General features: G+C 43.5%; 1 protein-coding gene across 7 annotated transcripts in view; it reads left to right on the plus strand.

Moving 5' to 3' along the window:
- The window catches only part of LOC127034352 (uncharacterized protein F13E9.13, mitochondrial-like), a 68,351-nt gene that overhangs the window by 5,841 nt on the left and 36,588 nt on the right, over window positions 1-25,922 (plus strand). For all 7 annotated transcript variants that reach the window (XR_007769359.1, XM_050923117.1, XM_050923113.1 and 4 more), the window contains 2 exons: window positions 9,796-9,976; window positions 24,751-24,901. Coding sequence is in view for 6 of the 7 variants with exons in the window: in XM_050923113.1 (XP_050779070.1) it covers window positions 9,796-9,976; window positions 24,751-24,901 (332 nt within the window). In the remaining variant the exon portion in view is untranslated. The remainder of the gene's footprint in view (window positions 1-9,795; window positions 9,977-24,750; window positions 24,902-25,922) is intronic.

Genomic DNA, 25,922 nt, shown 5'->3' on the forward strand with positions numbered 1-25,922 from the left:
AGAAATCCTGAACAATAGCTATGGGTCCTCATAAAAGGTCTTCCCCCTTTGATCCCCTACATCATTTGCATATAACTATTTCCTCCATGCTAAGAATCTTCACAATATTGTAACGTTTCTCTGGCTAAGTGAATTGGACATAACTGCTTTTGAGCTAGCTGATCTTGAAGCAGCACCATCTATCATAGGCATTCCTAATGTGCCCATTACCATAGTAGAAAATTGGCAAGATCAGCTGGCAGGCTTTACCACTGAAGTGACTCTTCCTCTTTTGGAAGAGGTGCTTACACAGCAACAATCCTAAGCCCCATCAGCCCTACTGCAGAGGTTGGATTTTAAGATTCATACTTTGGTCACCCATGGGGAAACACAGGATTTTACCACTATTGCTCATGAATTCTATCTACAATAGACCTTTTAGCAAGCATTTTTCACTAGGCTATCACCACTCCCATTGTAGATAAGGCTTTCCGTGACTTCAAGGCTGAGAATTGTTAAAATTGCTTAGTGTAGACAAAGCTACAGACAGTTCTAAATTTTCAAAGCACTCTGTATACACATCATTGATTAAAGGAAGTCCTGCATCTTTAGAAGGTGACTTGCCCAGTCCATTAGCAGTTTTTTAACATAGTAAATATGAAGGATTTATAATGTTGGAGCACAATAATGAAGACAAGTGAGTGCTCAGATAGGAGGCTATCTGTGCTGAAAAATATCAAATACCATGTTCTTGTATTGCCAAATAACCAGGTTGCCTACACAAGATTTTATAAGTGACAGATTCTAAGACTTTAAGGTCTCTGCAATTTTTCCAGTATTCTGCTTTCATTTTAAGAAAGTGTTTATAGCAAAAATACAGAGTTCACAGTGTAAATCACTGGACCTACGTTAACTCAGCCTCACAGAAAGCTTCTACATTGAAACAACAAAGGTTCAAGTTTCCTTCTTCACATCATTTACTTTCATTAACAATTACTTTAATCACCTAGTTGAGACTATTTAAATACTAAAATGAAGTATAGGCAATTTAAAAATACAGCAAAATACTCAGCTAGCATGAGAACATTGCTAAAGAAACATGGACTCTGTTGTCAATTTTTACCCATATAGTTTCCCAAACAAGTTGTCTTGTCTCACTGACTCCTTGTAAAGAATTTGGGATTCTTCCTACCCCCTTTGTACTTGGAAAGTTTTACATCTATATGCCTAATTTGTATTAGTTTTTTAACTGCAGTTAAAAACTGCTGCATGGATATGGTAAGGAATGATGGTTAGAGTCTTAGTGGATCCTGCACTTTAGCATGGAGAAAAGTCTTTGTAAGTATCCTTTACTCCTGAGGGAATTCTGAGCCCCTGCAGACAGAGAATTCATGTCCCTCGCAGATTCCCTTTTCTACCTGGTAGAAAATAGATTTTGCCAGGGAAGTGCTGCAATTACTCCTTTTGCCCACCAGAGACTGCTATGGCACCAAAAGAAAAGGCAGATGGCTCTAGGCTGAGCAGCCAGCCATGGAGAGGGAGACAGCAATGGCCGCCTTTCTCACAGTGCCCTGCCCACAGGGCCAGGTGAGGAGGCACAGGACATGGGGGAGGGGAACAGACTGAGGCACATGGTGCTGCTAGGGGGTCACCTAAACTGGGGTTCAGAAGGGCTAGTGGGGATCACAGGGTCTGAACGGGAGTGGAGGTTCAGGGGCACATGAGGATGGGGGCAGCAGGCTGGCTGAGTGGGGGTGCAGGGACGTTACCGCTGACACCCCCAAGTCTTTGCACTGCTTCTGAGAGGTGTGGGGAATACATTTCTGTATTGTAATTTAAATGAATTATTACTCAAAGTCTATATTAATATGCCTAGTAAGAAACCTGTTTGTCAAAAAACATCTCTGAATATTTTTTGTTGTCTGTATTGTTACAGATACACTTGCTGACAGGTATTTTGAAATAAATTGTCAAAATAATTGAAACTGGCATGATTATATTGTGTTATTTTGACAAATAAAATATGCAGAATTTTAAAATATTGTGCACAGAATTTTTTATTTCCCCAGGAATAATCCTTGCAGTGGCCAGTTTCTTAAGTCCCATCTACACTACAGTGTGGTGGAATCTTGCATAATTATTATCTGATGTACCTTGATTTAGTAACAGAGTAGTACACAAAAGACCCCTTACTTTAGATAAAGAAGAAATCTTTTTGTTCAAGCAGAGCTTTTGAAGGAAAGCCGGTCTTGTGTTTAGGGTAGATTATTCCTACAATAAGAAAATAGATCTTGTAGGACAGTGATCTCCAACCTTTTTACACATGATCACTTTTTGAATTTAAGTGCAACCCAAGATCTGCCCCACCCCTTCCCCAAGGTCCCGCTCCACTCAGTCCACCTCCCCAATCGCTTGCTCTCCCCAACCCTCACTTTCACCTGGCTGGAGTAGGAGGTTGGGGTGTGGGCTCTGTGCTGGGTCCGAGGGGTTTGAAGTGTGGGAGGGGGGTCTGGGCTGAGTCTGTGGCAGGGATTGGGATGCAGGAGGGGTAAGGGGTGCAAGTTCTGGGAGGAAGTTTGGGTGGAGGAGGGGGCTCTGGCCTGGGTCAGATTGTTGGGGTGCAGGAAGGGGTACAGGGTGCTGGCTCTGGGAGAGGGCTCAGGGCTAGAGAAGGGGGTTGGAATGCAGGAGGGGTATGGGGTGTTGGCTCTGGGAGGAGGCTCAGCATGGAGCAGGGGGGTGTACGGAATGCTGGCTCCACGAGGGGGTTCAGGGCTGGGGGTGCGGGAGAGGTGTGGGCTCGGGTGACATTTACCTTGGTCGACTACCGGTTGGCGGCACAGCAGGGCTAAGGCAGGCTCCCTCCTGCACAGGCCCGGGGCCGCTCCCAGAAGTGGCTAGCATGCCCCTGTGGCCCCTGGCGGGGGCACATGGCTCCACACACTGCCCCTCTCTGCAGGCACTACCCCTGCAGCTCCCATTGACCTCAGTTCCCCGTTTCTGCCAGTGGGAGCTGCAGGAGCAGTGCGCGGAGACTCCTGCACCCCCCAGCATGCTGGGTGCTTCCGGGGATGGCGTGGAGCCTGCCTTAGCCCTGCTGCGCCTCTAGACTTTTAGCGGCAGAGGCTCCAGGATCGATTGACGGGTTGGCACATTATCCAACAACAGCGGTCACCAAGTGATATCCTGTTTATAGTGGAGGGACTGAGGCAGAGCTAGAGGCATTGATTTGTCCAGAAAGTACCCGAGTGCTGGAAAGGAGATATAAACTGATGATTTCTAAGTGAAAGTTAGTTTTCTACTAGACTGTTGTTTGTGTAACTATATCAGTATTAAGGGAAATGGTAGACTTGCCCTGGAGTCAGAAGAACAAATATCCAATAGCTAATTGTAACAAAAGGAGAGCTTTTTGTTGTTACAATATTTTGCACGTAATACATTTTAGACACACAAACACATCACTCAGAATGAAAGGGATTACAGGCAATTTTTTATATGAGAAGGGAGGCAATTGTCTGAATAAGTAAGACATAAATAATCTTAATATTCAACTAAAAAGAAATGCTAGAGAAATAATTAGAAGAGTTTTATCTGTTCCTATCCAAATACATTCTGTTTTGAAATATGTAATACAGTAACTGTTGCCATAGATTTCTGCTCTATAAGCTTAAGTTCCAAGAACTTTAATACAGCATAACTGTTTTCTCTCCACCATTTTAATTAGCTGTCTGATGATAATGAAATCTGTTTTATATACACATGAATTCAGTAAAAACACAAAAATCTGTAAGTGTTATAATTTTGACACAAAAATAAGAAAGAAAGCTTTGAGTTAATATATCTGTAATTCAGCTCACTATATTGCAGAACATATGTTCTCTTTTTTTAATGAAACAACATGATGTGCAAAAGAACACAGTTCTATCTGATGGTACCCAGAGAATAACATGTTATTAAAGTAATACCCAGAGCCTATGGCATTGCCCAGGGCTTAGGGGCACTCTGGCAGAGGAACAGATCTACTGAAGTGTCTGGCTATAGGTGGGTTAATGGGAAAGGTCAATTTTTGTGCATAACGGCATGTACGCTTTTGATTGGAGCTGTTGTGCTTTAATATCTTGTGGCAGGAGCTGTTGCAATAATAAAATGCAAAGTCCTACTGATTTTGGTAATGCCTCCATAAATAGTATACACGGGATCTTCAGAACGGTAATAGGAGAGGCTTTCATTTTTGGATTTTAATGAATAAATGACATACTGTGTTTTTTTAATGCTCATAGAAGAATTTCAGAAGTTTTCATAAATAATTTTAGTGAGAATTTTCTATCTGAACTGTTATCAATATAAAATATTTGTATTCTCTGGATCACCTAATGTGCTGTATGTCTACAAACCCAGGGCCGGTGCTTCCATTTAGGCGACCTAGGCGGTCGCCTAGGGCACTAGGATTTGGGGGGGTGGCATTTTGCCACCCTTGGTGGCAATTCGGCGGCGGAGGATCCTTCCGCGCTCCTGGTCTTCGGCAGCAATTCTGCGGCGGGTCCTTCACTCGCTCCGGGACCCGCCGCCAAAGTGCCCCGAATACCGGGAGCTGCGGAAGGAACCCCCCGCCGCAGAATTGCCACCAACGACCGGGAGCGCAGAAGGACCCTCGCGTAGGGTGCCAAAAACCCTGGCGCCGCTCCCGTACAAACCACACAATCAAAAATTACCACTTGAGCTATTGAGTGTTTTTGTTTTGTTTTTTTCCCATCATGAAGCACAGTGTGGACAGCATTAATTTGAGGCCTAGAGATAGCGCTCTATGACTTCCCTCTCAAACTGTGAGTCAGCACATAGTCTGCTTCCTCTCTTCTTAGAAGCTGCTGTGAAATGCCACCTGTTACACAGTCCAGTCCCTCATGTCTGCTCTCTTCATAGGAACAGACGTAGACACTGTTCTTCCTATTTGTTTTATGGTTCATGAGAATGATCTTTTGGGGTGGATTGAGCTTGGTCAGTGCATACACAAAGCAGTGCATCTTCCAAGGCTGTATGTTGGTGGCGGGTATATTGGTGAGACTGGCTAACAGGGTGGAATTGAGAAAGGGAGAGGAGACGCTGATGTTGGGCTCATTGAACTAATGTTTCTCTTCTTACTCCATGGCAGTGATCAGGACTTGGGAACCCTTCCTACCACAATAGGAATATGGGAGTGGGGGCTTCTCGCCCTGGGAGGGTAGGAGTTCTAGCCCTTCTCCTGTAACTCTGCAGTGAAGAAGAGACTTTCCTGTAACTCTGGGGTAAAGAAGAGAATTCCCATCTCATGAGTTCTAAGAATCTGTAATATAATTAAAAAAAACCAAACCCACAAACAACCACTGGCTGGGGTCCTTTTCGCCTCTCAAATGATGCATACACACAATAAATCATTATTTTTACAGTTCTAGGGCTCTACTAGCTTCTACATCCTGTACAACAGTATAAACCAGGGGTAGGCAACCTATGGCACGGGTGCCGAAGGCGGCACGCAAGCTGATTTTCAGTGGCACTCACACTGCCCAGGGCCTGGCCACTGGTCCGGAGGGGCTCTGCATTTTAATTTAATTTTAAATGAAGCTTCTTAAACATACAGCAATAGTTTAGTTATATATTATAGATTTATAGAAAGAGACCTTTTAAAAACATTAAAATGTATTACTGGCACGCGAAACCTTAAATCAGAGTGAATAGCTGAAGACTCGGCACACTACTTCTGAAAGGTTGCCAACCCCTGGTATAAACTCTCCACATAATTAGGGGTTGGTTTTTCCCTTTCAGTTTTAGGGTGTTCTGTATTAGTTATTCTTAAAACTGTGTGGACTTTTGCCCTCCGGCTGCTCAAGCAAATAAAAATCTAATAGCATAATTTCTCCCTCCATGGTGATCATTTTTGTTGTGCCCAAGGTCCTGGCAGGTGACTTGAATCTCGCAGCGGGCAGCCACCTCATTGCCTGTGATCCAGGAAAAGGCCTTCTGTGAGATTGGAAAGTTTGGAAACTGCTTGCCAAGGTGACTGACTTCCTCACCGTTTTGGAGGGAGATATGATGCTGCCAGTGGAAGCAAGGAATCCTTCTATATTCTATCTGTTGGCCACCTTCTGGTTCCTCATGGTGGCTGTTATCTGCTTGGTGATGGATCAGAGTGTAGTGCAAGGCTGTATTTCATGTTTGCAGATGATGCAGCCCTTGTGGCTCACAGTGTTGATACCCTACATCTTATTACTAAGTTCTCTGATTCATGTAAAATCTTTGGGCTAGCAATAAGCTTGAAGAAGACCTATCATGCACCAAGGCTCTTCAGAACCAATTCCAGATATCACCTTAAATGGTACTCATCTGGATGTTGTTGCCCAATTTTGCTATGTTGACTCTACTGTTACCAGCATTGTAGATCTTGATGCTGAGCTGACTAGAAAAATTGGCAAAGCAGCCAGGAACTTTGGTCTTTTGCAAGACAGAGCCTGGTACAATAATAAATTGTCAACTAAAGTGAAAACCTGTATTTATGAGATGTGCTTTATCCACTCTTCTATATGGCTCAGAAACATGGACAGCTTGCATCAAATGTATCAAAAGACTAAACAGCTTTAATATCAAATGCTTGTGTAAAATTCTTCGAATAAAATCACAAGATAGGCTGATAAATGTGGAAGTGTTAAATTGTGCTGGTATGTCATTCATAGCAATGTTGATTAGTAAAAAAAGACTAAGGTAGTTTGGATATGTCAACCAAATGCGGGATAACAGGATCCCAAAGTGTGTGCTGTACTCTGAAGATTGCAATGGGTCTAAAAAGAGAGGCAGACTGCTGCATAGATTTCAGGGTGCTTACAAGGATTATTTAGTATCCTTTGGAATCTCTCTGGATGATTGGGAAATGCTGTTCTGGTTGTCGGAGTCAGCTTGTAGATGGAGTGAGGCATTGTGAGGCGGACTGGATTGAGCTTTGTGATGTTAGAGGAGGAAATAATCTGCTGCTCTGATTCAGAGCATTGCTAGTGTGCCCTACCTGAGGATGGGACTGTCACTTGTGCATTGGACTGAGCAGCCATCAAAGAATTCAGCAGCATATACATCATGCTAAGCAAAGAGAGACCATGCCAGTAGCATTTCAATACAAGAAGTTTTTGTTTCATGCACAACACCCTTTCTGTCGTGGCCAGACGTTTAAATAAAAAAAAGTAAACTGACTGATAGAGCTGATCAGAAGTTCTTTAATGGAAACTTTTTCAGTCAGAGAATTTCAATTTTGACAAATTGGCAAACTTTTTGCAGAGACTTTGACAAATTTGCAATTTTTGGAAATATTTCTGGCTTCCTACCAGCTCATCCACCCGGTTCTTCAGCAGCCCAGGCTCCTAGTTTTTTCAGCAGCCGAGAGCCTACAAGCGTTGGGATCCCCAGCTCCTAAACTCCCAGGCTCCTTGGTCCTTCCATAGCTTGCCTGGCAGAGTACCATGGAATAGGTGGTCTTAGGGTTTTCAAGTCCCAACTTACAAGGTTCCTGCTCAGCCAGGGTCCCAGAGCTTTCAGGGTCTGCAGCTGTGGGGCAACCCACTGAGAGGACTGCCCAGAGTTGGGACTCCAGTCTGTTTTGAAGAGAGTTGTGAAATTTAATAAAACCAAATTTTGAAATATCTTAAATCCTCTGCAAAATGGAATTGCAGAGCTCTACAAATCAGGAACTTTGGGACCAGAAAGAAATTCTGTCTTTTAAAGTAGATTAACATGGGTGTGTGAGAGAGAAGGGTGAGGGATTTACCTTTCCTTTGACGTCAGCTGGGTTCAGCAGACCTTCTTGAATGAGTAGACTAGAGAACATTTGATCAAGTTGGAATTTCTGGGACAATTAATTGCTGCATCTCAGAGATTTTTATGAAATGTTTTTAATTGTGTAATTCTGAGAACCCTATATAGTGATTGATGGTTAGTCAGTCACCTTTATCCCAAAGTATGAGCACAGGATGAGAAGTGAAGGTGTTAAAGCTGTTAAATTGTGCAGTTGAATTGGACATGATTAAGAACAGATTTGAGGTTTCTTCACAATACCTGTACTGTTTCTCATGGTTGGGGGATCCTTGACTTGCAAAGCTGAGTCCTCCCGGTGAAGAAACATCAAATGGTGAATGGCTCCATTAATTGGTTTAAGTTCTAGGACTAGGTCCATTGCTGAATAACCATTTGTTAGCCAACTAATAAAACTGTGACCTGTTGCCTTTAAGGAGATGTCTTCTATTTATTTAGGTATTTAACTGTCAGTCACTTGGGGACATCAGCAGTATCCTATTATGTTATTTTCTATCAAATTTATTTTTGTATGGTTCATGTATTTGGTTTTATCACACTTTCAAGAGACTGTTTAAATGCTCAAATTTGTTTTCCCATTCCTTCATTTTAGGTGTCTGTCTGTAATGTCAGATATTTAGTCTTCAACTCGGTCATCACATGCTGGCTGCACATTTATGATATTGTACCTTTTGTTGCAGAAATAGCTTCTGCATTAAAAAATACCGTTAAAATGAAAAAAAGTACAAATGTAATGTTTCCTTAAAAATATTTGTCTTTCTTCCTGGTTCTACATTCTTAAGTTACCATTAGCCGCACCATCATAGATTGTTATTTCACCTGTTATTGTCCCTATGGTAAAATTTTCTTTGTTGAAATGCTGTCTCTGGTGCCTTCCAAACACATATAGTTCAGTTAGGACACCCTTGATAGGCTAAGTCCTCTTAGAACAATCTCACTTTCCCCAATTATGGAGTTGTAAAGAAAATAGGAGTTATGTATTTTTTTTCAAATTTTTCCCTTCTGTACTTTTAGATTTAAGTGAAGATAGGTTAGGGAGTTCCAAATTCTTTTAAGAATCTGTATGTGAAGGCAAAACATTAGATTTGAATTGATCTTTCAAGGATACATGTTTAAACTTATTAGTCCTGGACATAATTATATATGATTTTCAGCTACTGACAGTTTTCTAATGTATACCATACTGATGATTAAAAAAAACAACCCATGTCCCATATAATATACAAAGAGGTTAAATAAATCACACAGGTTGAATCAGCAGAATAGTTTATAGCCACTCCATTGTTTACCAAATATGTGTTTCTACCAAATGAGACATATATAGTAGACAATAATTGGCAACATCTTCTGTTAAGCAATCTTGAGTCTAAAATATGAGCAGTGTTGAAGCTTAATACCAAAGTTATAGGCACCTTAAAAAGACTATAGATAGAGATTTAATTCCTCCTCTTCTCCCTCAAATTTTAGTCATTTGAAAACATTTTCATTGATACAGTTTAAAAAAAAAAAGAAACAAAGAAACCTTTGTTTATCCAAAATAAGTTTAATCTCTTGATATTAATTAATTTGAAAATTTCCTTGATTATATAAAAATGCAGTTGTCCAAACTTACTCAGTATACCCTATTCCATCTGAATAATTGAGGTTTGACTCTGCAGTATGTATTTTAAATTAGATTTATGATTTAACCTGCTCCTCTATAGTTCACATTGTAGTACAGATTCAAAGGAAATCTAGTTGACAAAATGTGTAATTGAAATCACATTTATTTCATTTTGTGATTACAGATATCATGATGTTGATTAAAGCATTTTTGCAAGTGGGTATTTGCATCAACAATTTACTGTAGATAATCCCTTCTTTGAAGAAAAATCTTTAAATATAGTGTTTCTTTTTAATACAAGTCTTTGTCTAATATCAAAATAGCTATGATTTTTTTGAAATGGCTCTTCTCAGTTTAATCAGATTTCTCTATAATAATCTCCACAGGATGGCTTGATAGTGGAAAATATGCACGACCTTCCTTACACGGTTTATGTTGGGCCAGAAATAACTGCAGCAATGTCAGTCATTAGTGCTGCAGTGAAACACACCTGCCCACGTCTCCCATTGGGTATCCAGATTCTGTGTTCTGCAAATCAACAGGCTGTAGCTGTTGCTCTTGCTGCAGGTAATAGAAATAACTCATAAATTGGTACTGGTAATTGATGTAATATTTCCTCTCTGAAACTTGTGTGCTAACATAGACACCCTCAAGAAGGAGACAGGAAGGGCACAGATCCTTCAGTACTCTCTCTCGTCTGAAAAGTCAGGAAGAGGGTTGTATAAAAGATGCCAACTTCATATTAAGAGATGATCCCTATTCATTGTCCCAGTGAGAGGCAAATAAAGATTAATTTAATCTACAATGGTTAAACATCTGATTTCAGTTATATCTTGGGATACTCTTGGTAGCTACTGTAACTATCATTTCATTTTTGTAAATGAATGAAATGAATGTTTTGATGTGGTAATTAAGAAGAAGATAGTCTTCTTCAAGTGATTGGTCATGTCCATTCAACTTAGGTGTGTGTGCTCGCCACATGCGCTGGTGCCAGAAGTTTTTCCCTCAGCAGTATCTGTAGGGGATCAGGTCTGGCGTCCCCTGGCGTGGTGCGCGTGTGCCGCAACATGTAGGGCGCCACCAGTCCCCTCCACCCTCAGTTCCTTCTTGCTGCCGCTGCCGCTGCATGGAACTGGTGCTGCTTCAGCTAGAGTTGTTGCTTTTCGTTCAAACTCTTTTGCGTCTTGCAAATATTACTGTATATAGTTTCCCTCTAGTTTAGCTCAACCTATTTAAGTTAGAGACTTAGTAGGTCCCTAAAGGGACTTCGCCTCAGAATGGGGCATGCCCCGGTCCCCAGGATTTAAACCCTGCAATTGCTGTAAAAGGCCCATGCCCATTAGCGATCCATATAATAGTTGTTTACAGTGCTTAGGAGAAGGTCACATTAGTGATAAGAGCAAAATCTGCAAGTCCTTCAAGCCCAGGACAAAGAAGGAGCGTGACATTCGCTTGAAGGTGCCCCTGATGGAGTCTGCCCTTACCCCGATGCCGGAGAAGCACTTCGATTCTGCGCCAAGCACCATGACTTCGGTGCCCAGTGCCCCGCCAGTACTGCCTATGAGCCTGCACCGGCTGCCTTCCATGGCTCCAGCCAAGAAGCCCAGGATGATGGGGTGAGGAACATCTCTAGCTTCCCGCAAGGGAAAGGACAAGTCTGGGGTGGACCAAGGCTCTGTCTCGGGAGCCTTTTCACCCCCTTCGGGATCCTGGGCCCCAGCCTAGGTTGAGTAGTGTAGCCCAGCCTGCAGCGGTGGAGGTCCTCGTCTCCTCTGGGTGCCGTCCACACTGGAGGCCCTCCAAGGAGTGCAAGACGTTATGTCCCTCCCGGTGCCACCCCCTCCTGTCCCTGCGGGTCCTGGGGTAAACTCGCTTTGGGACCATCACAGTCTTCACCTTTCTGGCAGCACTCCCCGTTGCAGGGGACATCCTGCCAGCGGTCACCCTCTTGCAGCTGACACGCTTCTGGCTGTGGTAAGCAGAAGCTTCTTAGCCCCATCCGGTCTCCGGACTTAAGACAAGGGTAGAGAGACTTGAGGCGTGGCTTGCCGTTAACCGAGTGCATGCACCTGAAGGCATGTGCCTCCCTGCAGGAGTTTGAGTCAGCACCCAGAATTTCTGTGGCACCAGTACTGCTCCAGGGACAGGTTGAGGGACCAATGGTACCATTCCCCAGACTGTCGCTGATCCCTCAGAGCGGTGTCACCACGTGCAGCTGCATCTAGTTCCCGATCCCGCTCCACATCCCGGTACTCCTCTTTAAGTGTGAGGCATAGATCGCCAGCCAGGGGCCATCGTGGATCCGCCGAGCACTGCCGGTCACCAAGGCCCCTATCCAGACACTCCTCAAGGTCAGCCACATCCAACTTTGGGACGGGCGATTGGTACCGATCCCGACAGAGCCACCAATCAGCCCCGTCTTAGTCGCAGGGGAGCGATCACTCGGGCTCTGGCACAAGATTTCCTAGGCGTGGGAGCAAGGCTCTGACACCTACGATGCAGAATATGTGGGCAGCACTGCAGCCAGACCCGTGGCCTCAGACTCTGTGGTCAGCATAGCAGTACCCATGGAACCCATGGGGGTTCACTCAGGCCGCCCGCTCGGTATCTGGAGCTTCAGAGAGACTGGTTACAGCCCTCTCCCACCCACCTACAGCCCAAGAGGCCTCGGGTGCAGGCACACTGCAGGCACAGGAAGAAGTGGGCGAGTAAGCCGCTGGACCACCTATGGTTGTGGAGGGCCACTTGGTACCGGCTTCCTCCTCATCGTTGCCAGACGATAGTAATGCCCCCTCCACTGGTGCTTCAGGATGATGCTAAGGCACATAAGGAGTTGCTAAAGAGAGTTGCCGCCAACCTGGGCCTCCAGGTGGAGGAGTTAAAGAAACCTGCAGACTCCCTGTTTAATGTTCTCTTCCCCATGGCCTCGGCCAGGGTAGCCTTGTCCCTACATGAGAGGGTCACTAAAATTACAAATGCCCTCTGGCAAACCACCTTCTCCTTGCCTCTGATCTCCAAGAGGGTATGGCACAAGTAGTTAGTGCCATCCAAGGGCCATGAGTACCTTTTATACCCACCCTGCTCCCTATTTCCTAGTGGTAGAGGCAGTCAACCACAGGGAGAGACAGGGTCAGCTGGGGGCTACCCCTAAGAATAAAGATTCCAGGAGACTGGACTTGTGCAGGGCTTTGTGGCTGCTCCTCTCTGGCCTTTCCGCGGAGACTCAGCAGTCAATGCAATACCTCCCTTTTGACGGGCACACCCTGTTCGTAGAACAGATGGACATTATGCTCCATGGCCTTAAAGATTCCCATACGACCCTGAAAACACTGGTCCTCTACGTCCCTGGCCCTGCCCGCAAACAGTTTAAGCCACAGCAGCCTCAAAGTCAGGGGAACCACCCTCACCAGGAGCCTACCCACAAAAGATTCAGGGGCTACAAGAAGCACCCTGGCAACCAACCCCAGTCTACATCTCAGACGGGCTCAATCTGCAGTAAGCTGATGGGCATGCACCTGTTTTGAGGGTACACCCTTGGGTGACCTACCAGACTTTCCCCAGATCCTTCCTCCCTTCTGTTTGCTAATCACCTTTTTTCCTTCCTCCCTGCATGGCATCTATAACATTGGACCGATGGGTCCTCAATACGGTGGCCCAGGGTTATACCCTTCAGTTACTTTCTACCCCCCCTTCCCACCCACCCCTCCCCATCCCTCTTCAGGGACCCGTCTCATGAAAATCTTCTTGTGCAGGAGGTGGAGGGTCTACTGCAGCTGGGTGTGGTGGAGGTAGTTCCTGTGGAGTACAGGAACATGGGGTTCTATTCCTGATACTTTTTAATCCCCAAAGCCAATGGCTGTCTGCGGGGCTTGAACCTCAACTTAGCGAAACTGAAGTTCCTCATGGTCTCCATGGCTTCCATCATCCCCTCCCTGGATCCAGGAGACTGGTATGCTGCCCTCGATCTGAAAGATGCATACTTCCACATCGCTATCTTTGAGGGACACAGATGCGTCCTCCGGTTCACGGTAGGTCCCAACCACTATCAGGTTGCAGTCCTCCCGTTTGGCCTAGCGGTAGCACCATGAGTATTTACCAAGTGCATGTCGGTGGTGGCGGCTTACCTCAGACATCGGGGTATCCAGATCTACCTGTACCTTGACAACTGGCTCGTCAAGGGCAACTCTAGGACCAAGGAGACATTGCGGTGCTGCTAGCCAAGTGTAGTCATCTCGGCCTGTTGATGAACGACAAAATATTCATGTTAGTTCCGGTACAGAGGATAGGGTTCATCGGAGCAGTGCTCGACTCGACCTGTGCCAGGGCATTCCTGTCGCTGGAAAGATTCAGGGTACCAGACCTCATCGTGGAAATCTGTGTTTTCCCTGACCACGGCCAGGGTTTGCCTCCTCATACTAGGTCACATGGCGACGTGTGCATATGTGGTGCACCACACCAGGCTCTGGATGTGATCCCTTACGCAATGGCCAGCAACAGTCTACTCCCAGTCCAGGGACCATCTGGAGAAGGTTTTCAGCATCCCTGCGACGGTACTTACCTCACTGCAATGGCGAACTGGCCCCGGGAAAGTCCTGGAAGGCGTTCCCATCGTCAGCACTCCTCACTCAGTCGAGTTGGTTTCGGACGCCTCAGACCTCACATGCGAGGTGCACCTACATATAAACATCAAAGAGCTATGGGTGGTGCATAGAGCACGCACAGTCTTCTGGCCTCACCTGTCGGACAGAGTGGTCAAAGTCCTCGCAGACAACATGGCCTTGATGTTCTACATCAGCAGGCAAAGGGAAGCGCAATCCTCGGCCCTTTGCCAAGAGGCACTCCATCTCTGGGACTTCTGCATCGACCACGGAATCCATCTAGAGGCTTGTCACCTTCCAGGGGCCAGGAACACGCAAGCAGATCGCCTAAGCAGGGACTTCTCTCACCATGAGTGAGTGCTTCACCCGAAGGTAGCCAGCATGATTTTCCAGAGGTGGGGAACTCCCCGGGTGGATTTGTTCACTACCAGGCAGAACGGAAAGTGCCACAGGTTTTGCTTCAGATGGGGTCTGGGCAAGGGCTTCCTCTCTGATGCCTTCCTCCTGCCGTGGTCAGGGAGCCTGATGTATGCTGTCAGGGTTCCTTCTCCACTCTGAACTCTAGGGTACAGATGTGGGAACCAGAATGAAAGACCCCCTAAGCTTATTTTTACCAGTTTAGGTTAAAAACTCCCCAAGGCACAATTTCTCTCTTATACCTTGGATTAAGTAACGCTGCCACCACCAAGTGATTTAAACAAACATTTAGGGAGGATCACTTGGAGCTCTACCTTCCCCAAATATCTCCCTAAGCCCCAACACTCCTTTTCCTGGGCAGGCTTGAAATAATCCTCCAATCCCCTACATCCCTTTTCCTGGGAAGGCTTGAGAATAATATCCTCACCAATTGGTACAGGTGAACACAGACCTAAACCCTTGGATCTTAAACCAATGAAGAATCAATCAGGTTCTTAAAAGAAGAATTTTAATTAAAGAAAAGGCAAAAGAATTACCTGCGTAAAATCGGGATGGTAAGTACTTTACAGAATAACAAAAGGCTCAAGAACACAGAGGATCTCCCCTTTAGGCAAAACCTTAAAGTTACAAAAACAGGCATAAACCTCCCTCTTACACAAAGGAAAACACAAGCCAAAATAAAAGTAAACTAACACATTTCCTTGCTAAATATTTACTAACTTTATAGGAGCTGGATTGCTTGCTTCCTTGATCTGTGTCCGGCAAAAGCCCACAGAACAGAGAGACAAAGCCTGTTCCCCCCGCCTCCGATCTGAAAGTATCTTGTCCCCTCATTGGTCCTTTTGGTCAGGTGTCAGATAGGTTACCTGAGCGTCTTAACCCCTTACAGGGTAAAGAGGGATTTTATGCTACCCTTAGCTGTATGTTTATGACATATGCGTTTCCTCTGATTCCGCTCATCAGCAAGGTCGTAGTGAAAATCAAGAGGGACAAGGCACAGCTTGTCATGATTGCCCCGCCGTGGCCTCACCAGCACTGGTTTTGGACACTGTCAAGGTTGTCAATGATCCCTCCATGGGCAATGTCGAAATGACCGGACCTGCTGTGACAGGATCATGGCCGACTTTTGCACCTTAACCTCACGTCCCTCCACCTCTTGGCGTGGATGTTGCATGGCTGAACCCCGATGAACGGGCCTGTTCGGACAGGGTCAAGAAGGTCCTCAAGAGTAGAAAGCCCTGGACTAGGCAGATATATCTGGCATAGTGGGTGAGGTTCTCCTGCTGGGAGGCTGAGCAATGCATCTCCCTTTCGCATTCTTCAGTGCAGTCGATCTTGGACTTCATTTAAGGAACCAGGGCTTGGTGCACTGCTCTGTCAGGATGCACCTGGCAGCCATTTCGCCCTTTCATCCGCCAATCCAGGGGCAGACTGTGTTCTCCCCGACATGACGGTCAGGTTCCTTAGAGGCCTCAAGAGGTTCGTTCCTCAAGTCCAGTCCCTAGTCCCACAGTGAGATCTCAGCTTGGTTCTGTCCAGGCTCATGGGCCCACCCTTTGAGTCTTTGGCCTCATGCTCTCTCTCTCTCACCTATTACAGAAGGCAGCTTTCCCGGTGGTGGTAATGTCGGCGAGGCGAGTCTCCAAGTTGCGAGCCCTGACCTCAGAACTAGCGTACATGGTCTTCTGTAAGGACAGGGTCCAGTTCCGGCCCCACCCGGCCTTCCTTCCCAAAGTGGTGTCTACTCTCCTCCACATGAGCCAGGACATCTTTCTTCTGGTCTTCTACCTTAAGCCCCATGAGACTAGTGAAGAGAGTCGCCTTCACGCTTTGAACATAGGAAGGGCTCTGGCTTTCTACCTAGATTGTACAAAGCCTTTCCGTAAATCGACTTAACTTTTCCTCTCTACAGCTGTTAGGATGAAGGGCCTCCCAGTGTTCATGCAAAAGATTTCTAACTGAATCACCTCTTGCATTTGGACCTGCTACAAGTTAGCAGGAGTCCTACCGCCGCCAGTTGTGAGAGCCCACTCGACTACAGCGCAGGCATTCTCAGCGGCCTTCCTGGCACACCTCCTGATCCAGGACATCTGTCGAGCCGCAACATAGTCCTTGGTACACACATTCGTGGCTCACTGTGCCATCATGCAGCAGGCCAGGGACGATGCTGGGTTTGGCAGAGCTGTATTGCAATCTACATGTCCCTGAACTCCTTACCTGCCTCCCTGGGTACTGCTGGGAGTCACCTAAGCTGAATGGACATGAGCAATCACTCGAAGAAAAAAAGACAGTTACCTTTTTCCGTAACTGGCGTTCTTCGAGATGTGTTGCTCATGATAGTTCCAGAATGTGCCCTCCTTCCCCACGAACGGAGTTTCCGGCTAGAAGGAACTGAAGGTGGTGGTGGCCGGCAGTGCCCTATATGCCGCAGCATATGCGCACCACTCCAGGAGGCACCAGAGCTGGTCACCTACAGATACTGCTGAGGGAAAAACTTCCGACACCAGTGCATGTGGCGAGCACAAACACCTAAGTTGAATGGACATGAGCAACACATCTTGAAGAACTGTCTTTACTCTTAACCAAAATATTAAGCAATTTAAATTGTGCTTAGAAAAGTTAAATATAAATTCAACTTCCCTTGCTACATGAATCCTATAAGAAACAGCAAGGCTAGCAAAGATTGTACTGTCTATTCCTCTCTGCTGCAAGTTTGGTTAAAACAATTTGTGTTCCCCATGTTTGTTTCTTGGTTTAAAGCTGATGGCTGAATTAACACTGAAAGCTTGCATTTCCTATCATTACCTTTAAGTAGTGACAAACAAATCTCAGGTTATATTGGCATGCTCTTTTCTAGCTTGCAAGTATATTTTCCATGATCTATTTTATCTTCTTGCATTGTGGTATTGCCTTTTTCTTCCATGCTTCACAACGCACTCTGTTGCAGGTAAGTTCTCAGGCTTCTTTGAACCACCGCAGTCTTTTAGCTACAGAGTCATGGTGAGTGGAGAGCAGATGCATCTTCTTATAATATCATACCATTTAAATGGTTGTTTTTACCAGCTTTTGTTTCTAATGCTTTTGTAATATTTTAGAAACTTTCCCCTAATGATTTTATCCTTTTTGTTGAGAAAACGCTTTTCTTTTCTCCCTGTATTTTGAATGGAGTTCATCAGAGTATCATTGTTTTAATTTTAATACGAATGACAGCAACTTTGATTACTAAGATTCTTGTCATATCGTAATATTTTTGTTGGTGATTGAGCTTCTCTGATTTTTTTTTTTTGGAAATAATGTCTACTGCTGCAGAGCCAGGCAGGCAGCACGTACCATTCCATGTCAATGAATTGTGTGCATACAAAAATATGCGCACGCACTTTTCTTTGATGCATTTAAAATCACAGGACTCACATGTAAAGGACCATTTAAACTGCTCTGACTGGTGGGTGGCATGTGCATTTACCCAGATTGCCCATGCAATAGCAGTTTATTCACATATTTTTGCATATATAGTTCCAAAAACCTGGCACTTTCTTTTGCAAGACCGACAAAATTAAAAGATGTTTATTTTAACTTTGTGGTTTAAAAAAAATTAAAAACACTATTCAAAAAATGTAGATTTGTCGATTAGAGTGACAGCTGTAATTTGGTTGAATTTTTCTCTGAAAATCTTAATAGTCTGTTTTTAAGGGAGTTTTTATTAATAGAAGTGTTTTGAACTGTGATTTATTTTTAACATTTTAAAAACTGAAAACTGAATTTTTTCTGTTGATCTGGTTGGTAAACTAGAAAGCTTAATCCATTTTCATTGCTGCCCTAAAGCCTATAGGAAAAGCCATGGCTGCAATAAAAATTAACTAACAAAATCCCATTCTCTTCTAATTTTTAGATACAGTTTCCATGTAAGGATACTTGATGTGCTTAAGTGCTTGCAAACACATCAGTTTATTGTATTTCAAAAAACCTGAACTGAATGCTTTAAGTTAACTGGGGTTCATTTAGGGACATGTTGCAGTACCAAAAGGAGAATATATTGAAGGAGCAATGTATTTCTACAACTTCTTAGTCATTATTAATGAGGGAGAGAATTCCTGAAGGTACTGTTAGAGTTTTGCACATCTCTGCTGCTGTTCTGCACTACTTGCTCTGTAACTGGGGGACTGGAGCTCTGAAGAACCTGTGTTTAATGCATTTCATTCAACTACTGCAAAAATGATTGTCTCAAGCTCCATGAACAGGAAAGCAAGAAGAAAGAGGGAATCACTGTAATCTGAAGAGCCCCTTTCAACAACTCTTCATTTAAGTGAATGTTGCTTTGTAGATACCACATCTTTGATAAGTATTTCTGTAGTGATACAGTAGTGACTTGATTGTGTAATGCTGAAGTTTTAATGGTGAATAGAGGTGACTATTAATAAACAGAGCACCGCACATTTTAGTCTTTGTTACAAAAATACTTAAAGATGTGGTACTTGAAAAAGCAGATGCAGCAGTAGTAACATCTCCTGCTATTATGCAGCCATTTCATTCCCTTTGGGGAATGTGTCTGTCTTCTCTCTGTCAGTAATAATACCTTTGAACAGAATTGTGCTGGAAACCAGGGGCTGGTCCACACTAGGGGGGGGGAAATCGATCTTAGATACGCAACTTCAGCTACGTGAATAACGTAGCTGAAGTCGAATATCTAAGATCGGATTACTCACCCGTCCAGACGGCGCGGGATCGATGTTCGCAGCTCTCCGTGTCGATTCCGGAACTCCGTTGGGGTTGATGGAGTTCCGGAATCGATATAAGCTCGCTCGGGGATCGATATATCGCGTCTAGATTAGACGCGATATATCGATCCCCGAGCAATCGATTTTAACCCGCCGATACGGCGGGTAGTCTGGACGTACCCCAGCAGTTGGCTTCTTGGTGCATACAGTGGCATTACTGCCCTTCACCTCCCAGGAATATATATATATAATTTTATTTTTATTTTTTTTTGAGAAAGTGGGAGGAAATCAGAAGTACTAGCACTTTGTCACTCACACAAACATTTTGGATGTAGGTGAGGAATGAAGCAGAGATGAAATGCTCTATTTCCCCCCAATATTTTAACTCAAAGGAATTCTCGGATAAATCTGACATTGACAGTCATATGGTGCTACATTTAAGAAAGTTAAAGGAAGGCACCTCCTCCCTTTTTTTATTGTGTAAGAGTAATGGTCACAGAAAGGAACATGGACTAAAAGAAAAAAACCTATCATAAATACACCCACTTGGTGGAACTTGGTTTCTTTACAGACCTATATATTTATTAATTCTACAGCTCTGTAAAAGAGAGATCAAGGTGCATGACGACATGCATCAGTTTCAAGCAGCCTCAAGAAAATGCAATGCAGTCTGCTGATTATGCAGAAAACAATAATGGTTAGGTAAATAACTGTGGACATCAGACATGCCAAACCCGTGGAAAAAAATGCAGAAATTGGGCTTGTTTTTGGCTTAATTGGCTTGTGAGTTGCTTGTTGGCTAGTTTTTGGCTTGTAGCCTGTGGCTTTTTTTTTTTTTTTTTTTTTAATCAGCTTCCGGCAGAGAGAGGCAAGCAGGGGCCAGTGAGGGGGTGGGAGTGAGGAAGAGAGCCAGGGATGCACAGTGGGCCCACCACAGTCCCAAACTATACACCAGGAGGATCTAGTCACATAGAGTGTTGTGGTTCTTAGGGATTGACTTGTTTTGGTCTTGTTTTGAAATGGAATTAGAATGATTTTGTACTTATTGTGGAAGTCGAGGTGCTTATTTATCACATGAAAGTTGGCAGCTGTGGTGAAAATCTGTTCTAAGAGGTCTCTGGAAAAATAACTGTAGTAGCAAAAGAAACTGCTGTGTACTTCTATATGGAGTTGATAGTGCCACCTATAGCTAAGATTCTTGTTACAGGACCCTGTTCTCAGTTTCTTAAAATTTCCCAAACTTAAACCCTTCAGGCTGAAATTTTCTATGCCGGGCAATTACTTCAGGCTGAATTGTTTTGGAAAGTTTCAGCAGAAATGATTGAACTATTTCCAAGAATGAGACTAGAAAAATACATTTTTGCCATATTAACAAATTAGTTTTAAGAGTGTCTTTTTAGATGTTCTAGCATCTATACTTTGGAGCAGGGACTACCTTGTTAGGAGGGGTCTCCATGGTATCAGGAATGTGCTTTTCACTGTTTCTGTGAAAAACTGCCCTAATAAGACCAATTTATTGGCTTCTTTAAAAAAAAAATTGCAGTTTGCACATGTTCAGTAGAGAGTTGTTAGTTTCACTGCTAAATTCTCTGAAGGTTATGTCTGTAGTGAGCATGCTCCAACCCTTCTCAAGAGTTTATGATCAGAGTGCATGTGTGCCATCTAGAGTGTCCAGATAGCAAGTGTAAAAAATCAGGATGGGGGTAATAGGTGCCTATTTAAGAAAAAGCCCCAAAAATCAGGACTGTCCCTATAAAATCTAGTCACCCTTATGCCATCCTCAGAGAGTGACTAAGCATGGGGCTGGAGGGACTGAAGGATTTTCCCACATTTGCTCTTCTGGACCACTCTGGCACTGAGCACCAAAACTGAAAGCAAGTAAACTGTCTTTCCTGCGCTCTCAGTGCCTCCCTGCTGGTGCCCAGGGAGCGGGGAGAAGGATGAAGAATTGGCTATGGCTTGCAGGAGTTAACAGATGGGGAGAAGCAGAGGGAAGGGACAGTTGCTGGAAAGTAGTGAGGGGGAGCACAGAGTGATAGGAGTTGGGAAGAGCAGAGTAGGATGGGGAGGAGTTGGATAAAAGCAGAGTGGTGAAAAGACACCCACTGTTTCATGGTGTGTGTGTGTGTATATATCTTCCTACTTTATTTTCCACTGCATGCATCTGATGAAGTGGGCTGTAGCCCAAGAAAGCTTATGATCAAATACATTTGTTAGTCTCTAAGGTGCCACAAGTACTCCTAGTCTGTATCCGCAAAAAGAACAACACAGCTGCTACTCTGAAACATGTAAATAAAGGCTAACATAATCCATACATATGAGGAGGCCAAATTAAGATTGCATGTGCAACCTTACTTTTGGCATTTCCTAAAGTGATTGCTTGACTTCTTCACTTTGTTTTAACATAGAATTTTTTTTAAATGTAAAATAGTAATATCTGTAAGCAAACAACATAGACCGTAATACTTGGAGATAATACAATGTTGTGTAGTTCTCTCTTCATTTTCTTGTTTGGAGGATATCTTTATATCCAATGCATTTTCACATCAAAAACACAGCCTTGTAAGAGTTGATTTTAATACCCTCATCAGAACATCACGTCATCTACATTCTGTTCTGTTTTTATTAAACTTGAAATGCTCTTTGTGGAGAAACAAAGAACTTCTGTGTCTGAATTTGTTAGCTACAGTTAGTTCTCAATTGGTTCATTATTAACAGGTGTACCATGTATTCCTACCATGTTTTCCTGTTTGTAGATCCTGGTATAATTAACTACATCTGTTTGAGGCTTACATGGAATGATGCATATAATCAGCTCTCAGGAACATTTATGGAGGAGACAAAAATACATGTATTATTGCCTCTTACTGATCAGCAAGCATCGCTGGATATCTTTTTGTATGTGCTTAGGAATGTTCAGTATATGTTTGGAGCAGCATGCTGTCAGCCTTTTCTAGATGGGCAGTGTGCCTGGTTTCTTATTTCAGATATGTACCAATATCTGCTAGATTCCATAAGCCAGTGCTGTTCTTTGCTGTTGTGCTGTTCCTCATAGCATGGTTCATAACTAGGGTTTTCTTTGCAAATTTACCAAAGAAACACCAAACATTTTTCAAAATGGAGCAGTAGCTATATCGGAGAGGAGGCCAGGCTCTTACTGTTAGCTAGAGGAATGATCAAAATAGAGCCAACAATCTGAATTTACAACACACTTATTATCTTTTTTTACTGGGCTGGTGAAATATACTCCTCTCCCCTAATATTAATCAAGATTTTAGCATTTGTGAAAGAGATGCTTGGTCAGCATGCTGACAACACTAAACTGTTAAACAAACTGAGTCATCACTGTTACCAGAAGGCAGTGCTTAGAAGAAATAAATGTGGATTAAAAACAGCTGACTCATGATTAATCCAGGGAAGTTTAAATTAATGCTGCAAAGGATGAAGGAAACAGTTTGAGAAGCTGCTGGAATATTGACATTGTCCTCTGCTGACAGTATGTGCCACTCATCATCCAGGAAGTATAGAGTCTTATTTTGGACTCTTCACTGTTTAAAACATGCAGTTTGTGAAAGGTACTGTCCTCTTTCACCTCCGTCTAGCCAGGAAATTGCCCTTTCCCATCTGATGAGCATGGTGCCTCTGAAGTTTGTGCAGTCATCACTGCAGAGATAGACAGCAGCAACTCATTCGACTTGGGGTGAAATTCACACACAAATGTCAATTTGCATAACAAGCATCTGGTAGTTTATTAAGCAAACCAATCATTGACTGATACATAGACATTTCCAGAGGCAATTCCAAGGCCTAGTCCTTATCTTTATGGCCTTTAATAGGCTGGGGCCTCACTGTTTTTAAGACAGTCTTTTTCGCCGCAACTCAACATGACTGCTTACTGCACAAGGATGATGCAGGGGTGAGTCTCTGAGGGGCTGGGGACAACATTCTCGGTGTCGGATTCCTTCTGTGAAACTCCTGACCACAAGAGATGAGATTGAACCTGACAGTTTTAAGAAGACAAAACAGAAAGCAATGTCATTTAGCCGTTTTGTGCCTCAGTTCCCCATTTGTAAAATGGGGATGGGACAAAGTGCTCTGCCAACCCGTGGATAGCACCACCTCCTGGCAGTTCTGGGGATTAGCTTGGTCAGGCCAACACCTTCCAGCGGTTATACCCAGTTAGCTTCTCCTCTGCAGTTCCTCTCTTGCTCTCAGGAGCCACAGCTGTCCTGACTTAGCCCTCCAGCCAGGTCACTATCCTGGTTTCCCTTTCAGGTGGATGAATCAAGGGTCCTGCTCTCCAGCAATCTCAAGCAGTCTTCTGTTTCATTTCCTCACAGTGCCACTACTGCAGTAGCTGGCAAGGGAACCCAGGCCCACCCTCTAGTTCAGGTTTGGCTCAGGTTCCCTCTACACAGCAGCTGAAGTCCAGTCCCTATATCTTGCTGCTTTTCCCTGAGATGCTTCTATATCCCCTGGCCTTCCCCACTTCTCTGGGTTTGCCAATCTCCTCACTCCCTCCTCCCAGGGAATAACTAGGCAACTTGCTTCTGCAGCCTCTCAAACACTTCTTCCTGCTACCCCTTGTGTTTCCATTTTCTTGTCTTTTATAGAAGCCATGCCTGTCTCTCGCAGGTGAGCTTCTCTCTAATTAGCTATCCCCATCCTAAAGCTCCCTAATTAGGGAGCCTAATTTTGCAGCCTAATTAGGTGATTTTCTCCACCTGGTCCAATTCAGCTCTTGCAGGGCCAATGTGGGGTGCACACCCTGTCACAGGAGATAATAGCACTTTCCTACATCACAGGATAGATAAGTTAAAGATAGGGAGGTGCTCAGATACTACAGTGCAGGGAGCCATATAATTACGGTAGATTCATCTTGTTCCTTTACTACCTATTGTTGCTTCTTCATAGAATCAAACACTATAGTAGATGCAAGGCAGATGTGAGTTTGGTATGCTGGGAGGGGAGAGAATGTGGGGGAAAGGGAAAAATGAAAGTCATTGTCTTAAATAGTGCCCCACAGTGTGCAAATGTTTGAGAACTGCCATTTTACTGGGTTAACCAGTAATGTTCTAAATTCACAACTGAAAATCATTTTTAATTGGGCCCGATTTTAATAGGGCATTCAACCTCTGTAAGGATTGCGGGTCCAGATCTCTAAATTTGACCAATTAAAAAAAACTGCAGAAGGTTTTAGAAATCGATTTTTAAAATTTGAAATTTGTACATCAAAATCCAAAGATTGTATCTTAGCTGCAATTAGGAGATATCTCACCATCCAGCTTACGGATTTTATCTTGTAGTGGGCCTGGGAGGTACAACGTGTGTGTGGGGGGCCTTTTGTGGAAATTCAGTTTGTGTTGCTCTTGATGTATGCCCTGCACCCAAAGGCCACAGTGATGGGTTGCACTAAAAATCATTAACACATGTTTTAACTAGGCTTGACAAACTGCTTATCAGGAGAGATTTGCTTTTTGTGCCAATGTCTGAGAACCTCTCATTACTGTATCAGAATAGACGAAAATGTAATTACAGGATGAGATTTAGGAGAAATGTAATTTCTCTTTGCAGTTCAATTTCATCTTCAGATTTCAAATTTCTTTTCTAGGTCTTGATTTTATCCGAGTTGAAGGGTTTGTTTTTTCTCATGTTGCTGATGAAGGGATGATAAATGCCTGTGCAGGTGATCTGCTAAGATACCGAAAACAAATTGGAGCACAGCATGTTCAAATTTTTGCCGATATTAAAAAGAAACACAGGTAAATATGAGCACTGTTTACATATGTGTTAATGTAAAAATGATCTGATGTTCATTTTACATTCATTTTATTAATTGCTCAGAAAGTGAATATTGGGAGAACTTTACTGCTCACACAGGGTCTTGCAAAACTATTAAACTTGCACCTATAAACTGCAGCTTTCTGCGTCTGTAGAAATTGCATTTGTTTAACTTTCAGAATTTGTAAATGTCTTATGTGTGACATAACGTGATGCTTTATATCAGTTAGATGTATCTCCCTATTAGGTTTACAAATAAATCATGTTTCATGAGGTTACGCATCTAAAATGGCTATTTCAAGTTATATGGGTGGCTACCAAATGTGACACATAGAAATCATGAGATTTTTGCCACGTTAAAAGCTCTTATCCCTTCCCCTCCATCTAATATTGGTTTTTTCAATTTTAAATCAATGCTGTATGTGGATATGGAGTATGTTTTATGATTATCAGACAGCAGCATCTTATGACAGCTATGTGAATTCCAGCTGACATTTCATCACAATTGTCACACAGTCCTTTCCATTATTAGATGTTCCTTTGAAATTTAGCTCAGAAAAAGAGAGAACCAAAAAGCTGCGAATTGCGTGTATCAAGTAACTTGAATTCAAGAATGATGTTTGTACAGAGTGTGGGGAAAAGTCATGGAAATAGCTAAGTTTGGGGCGTATTTAATATCTGATTTTAAAAAAAGAAACATTTCATTATAATAAATGAAATGCAGCATTTTCAACGTAAGTTTAAAGGTTCCTTCAAAGCATTTTCTTTCTAGCTTCACTTCTGCATATTTGAACATCCGCACAGTGATATTTCTTCTCCTGAGAAGTCCCAGAACGTGGTACTTTGTACATGTATTCTCATCTTTGTCATATGAGATACTGATATTTAGAATGTACACTGAGTTGTTCATCATCTGATGCAATGTGGTGTGTGTTATTTGCTTAGTTAATAGTGGAAAGGAGAATGTGATCTAACCAGTTTATGGGAAACAAATATTCACAG

This window comes from Gopherus flavomarginatus, chromosome 14 (assembly GCF_025201925.1).
Source record: "Gopherus flavomarginatus isolate rGopFla2 chromosome 14, rGopFla2.mat.asm, whole genome shotgun sequence".
Taxonomy (NCBI): Eukaryota; Metazoa; Chordata; order Testudines; family Testudinidae; genus Gopherus; species Gopherus flavomarginatus.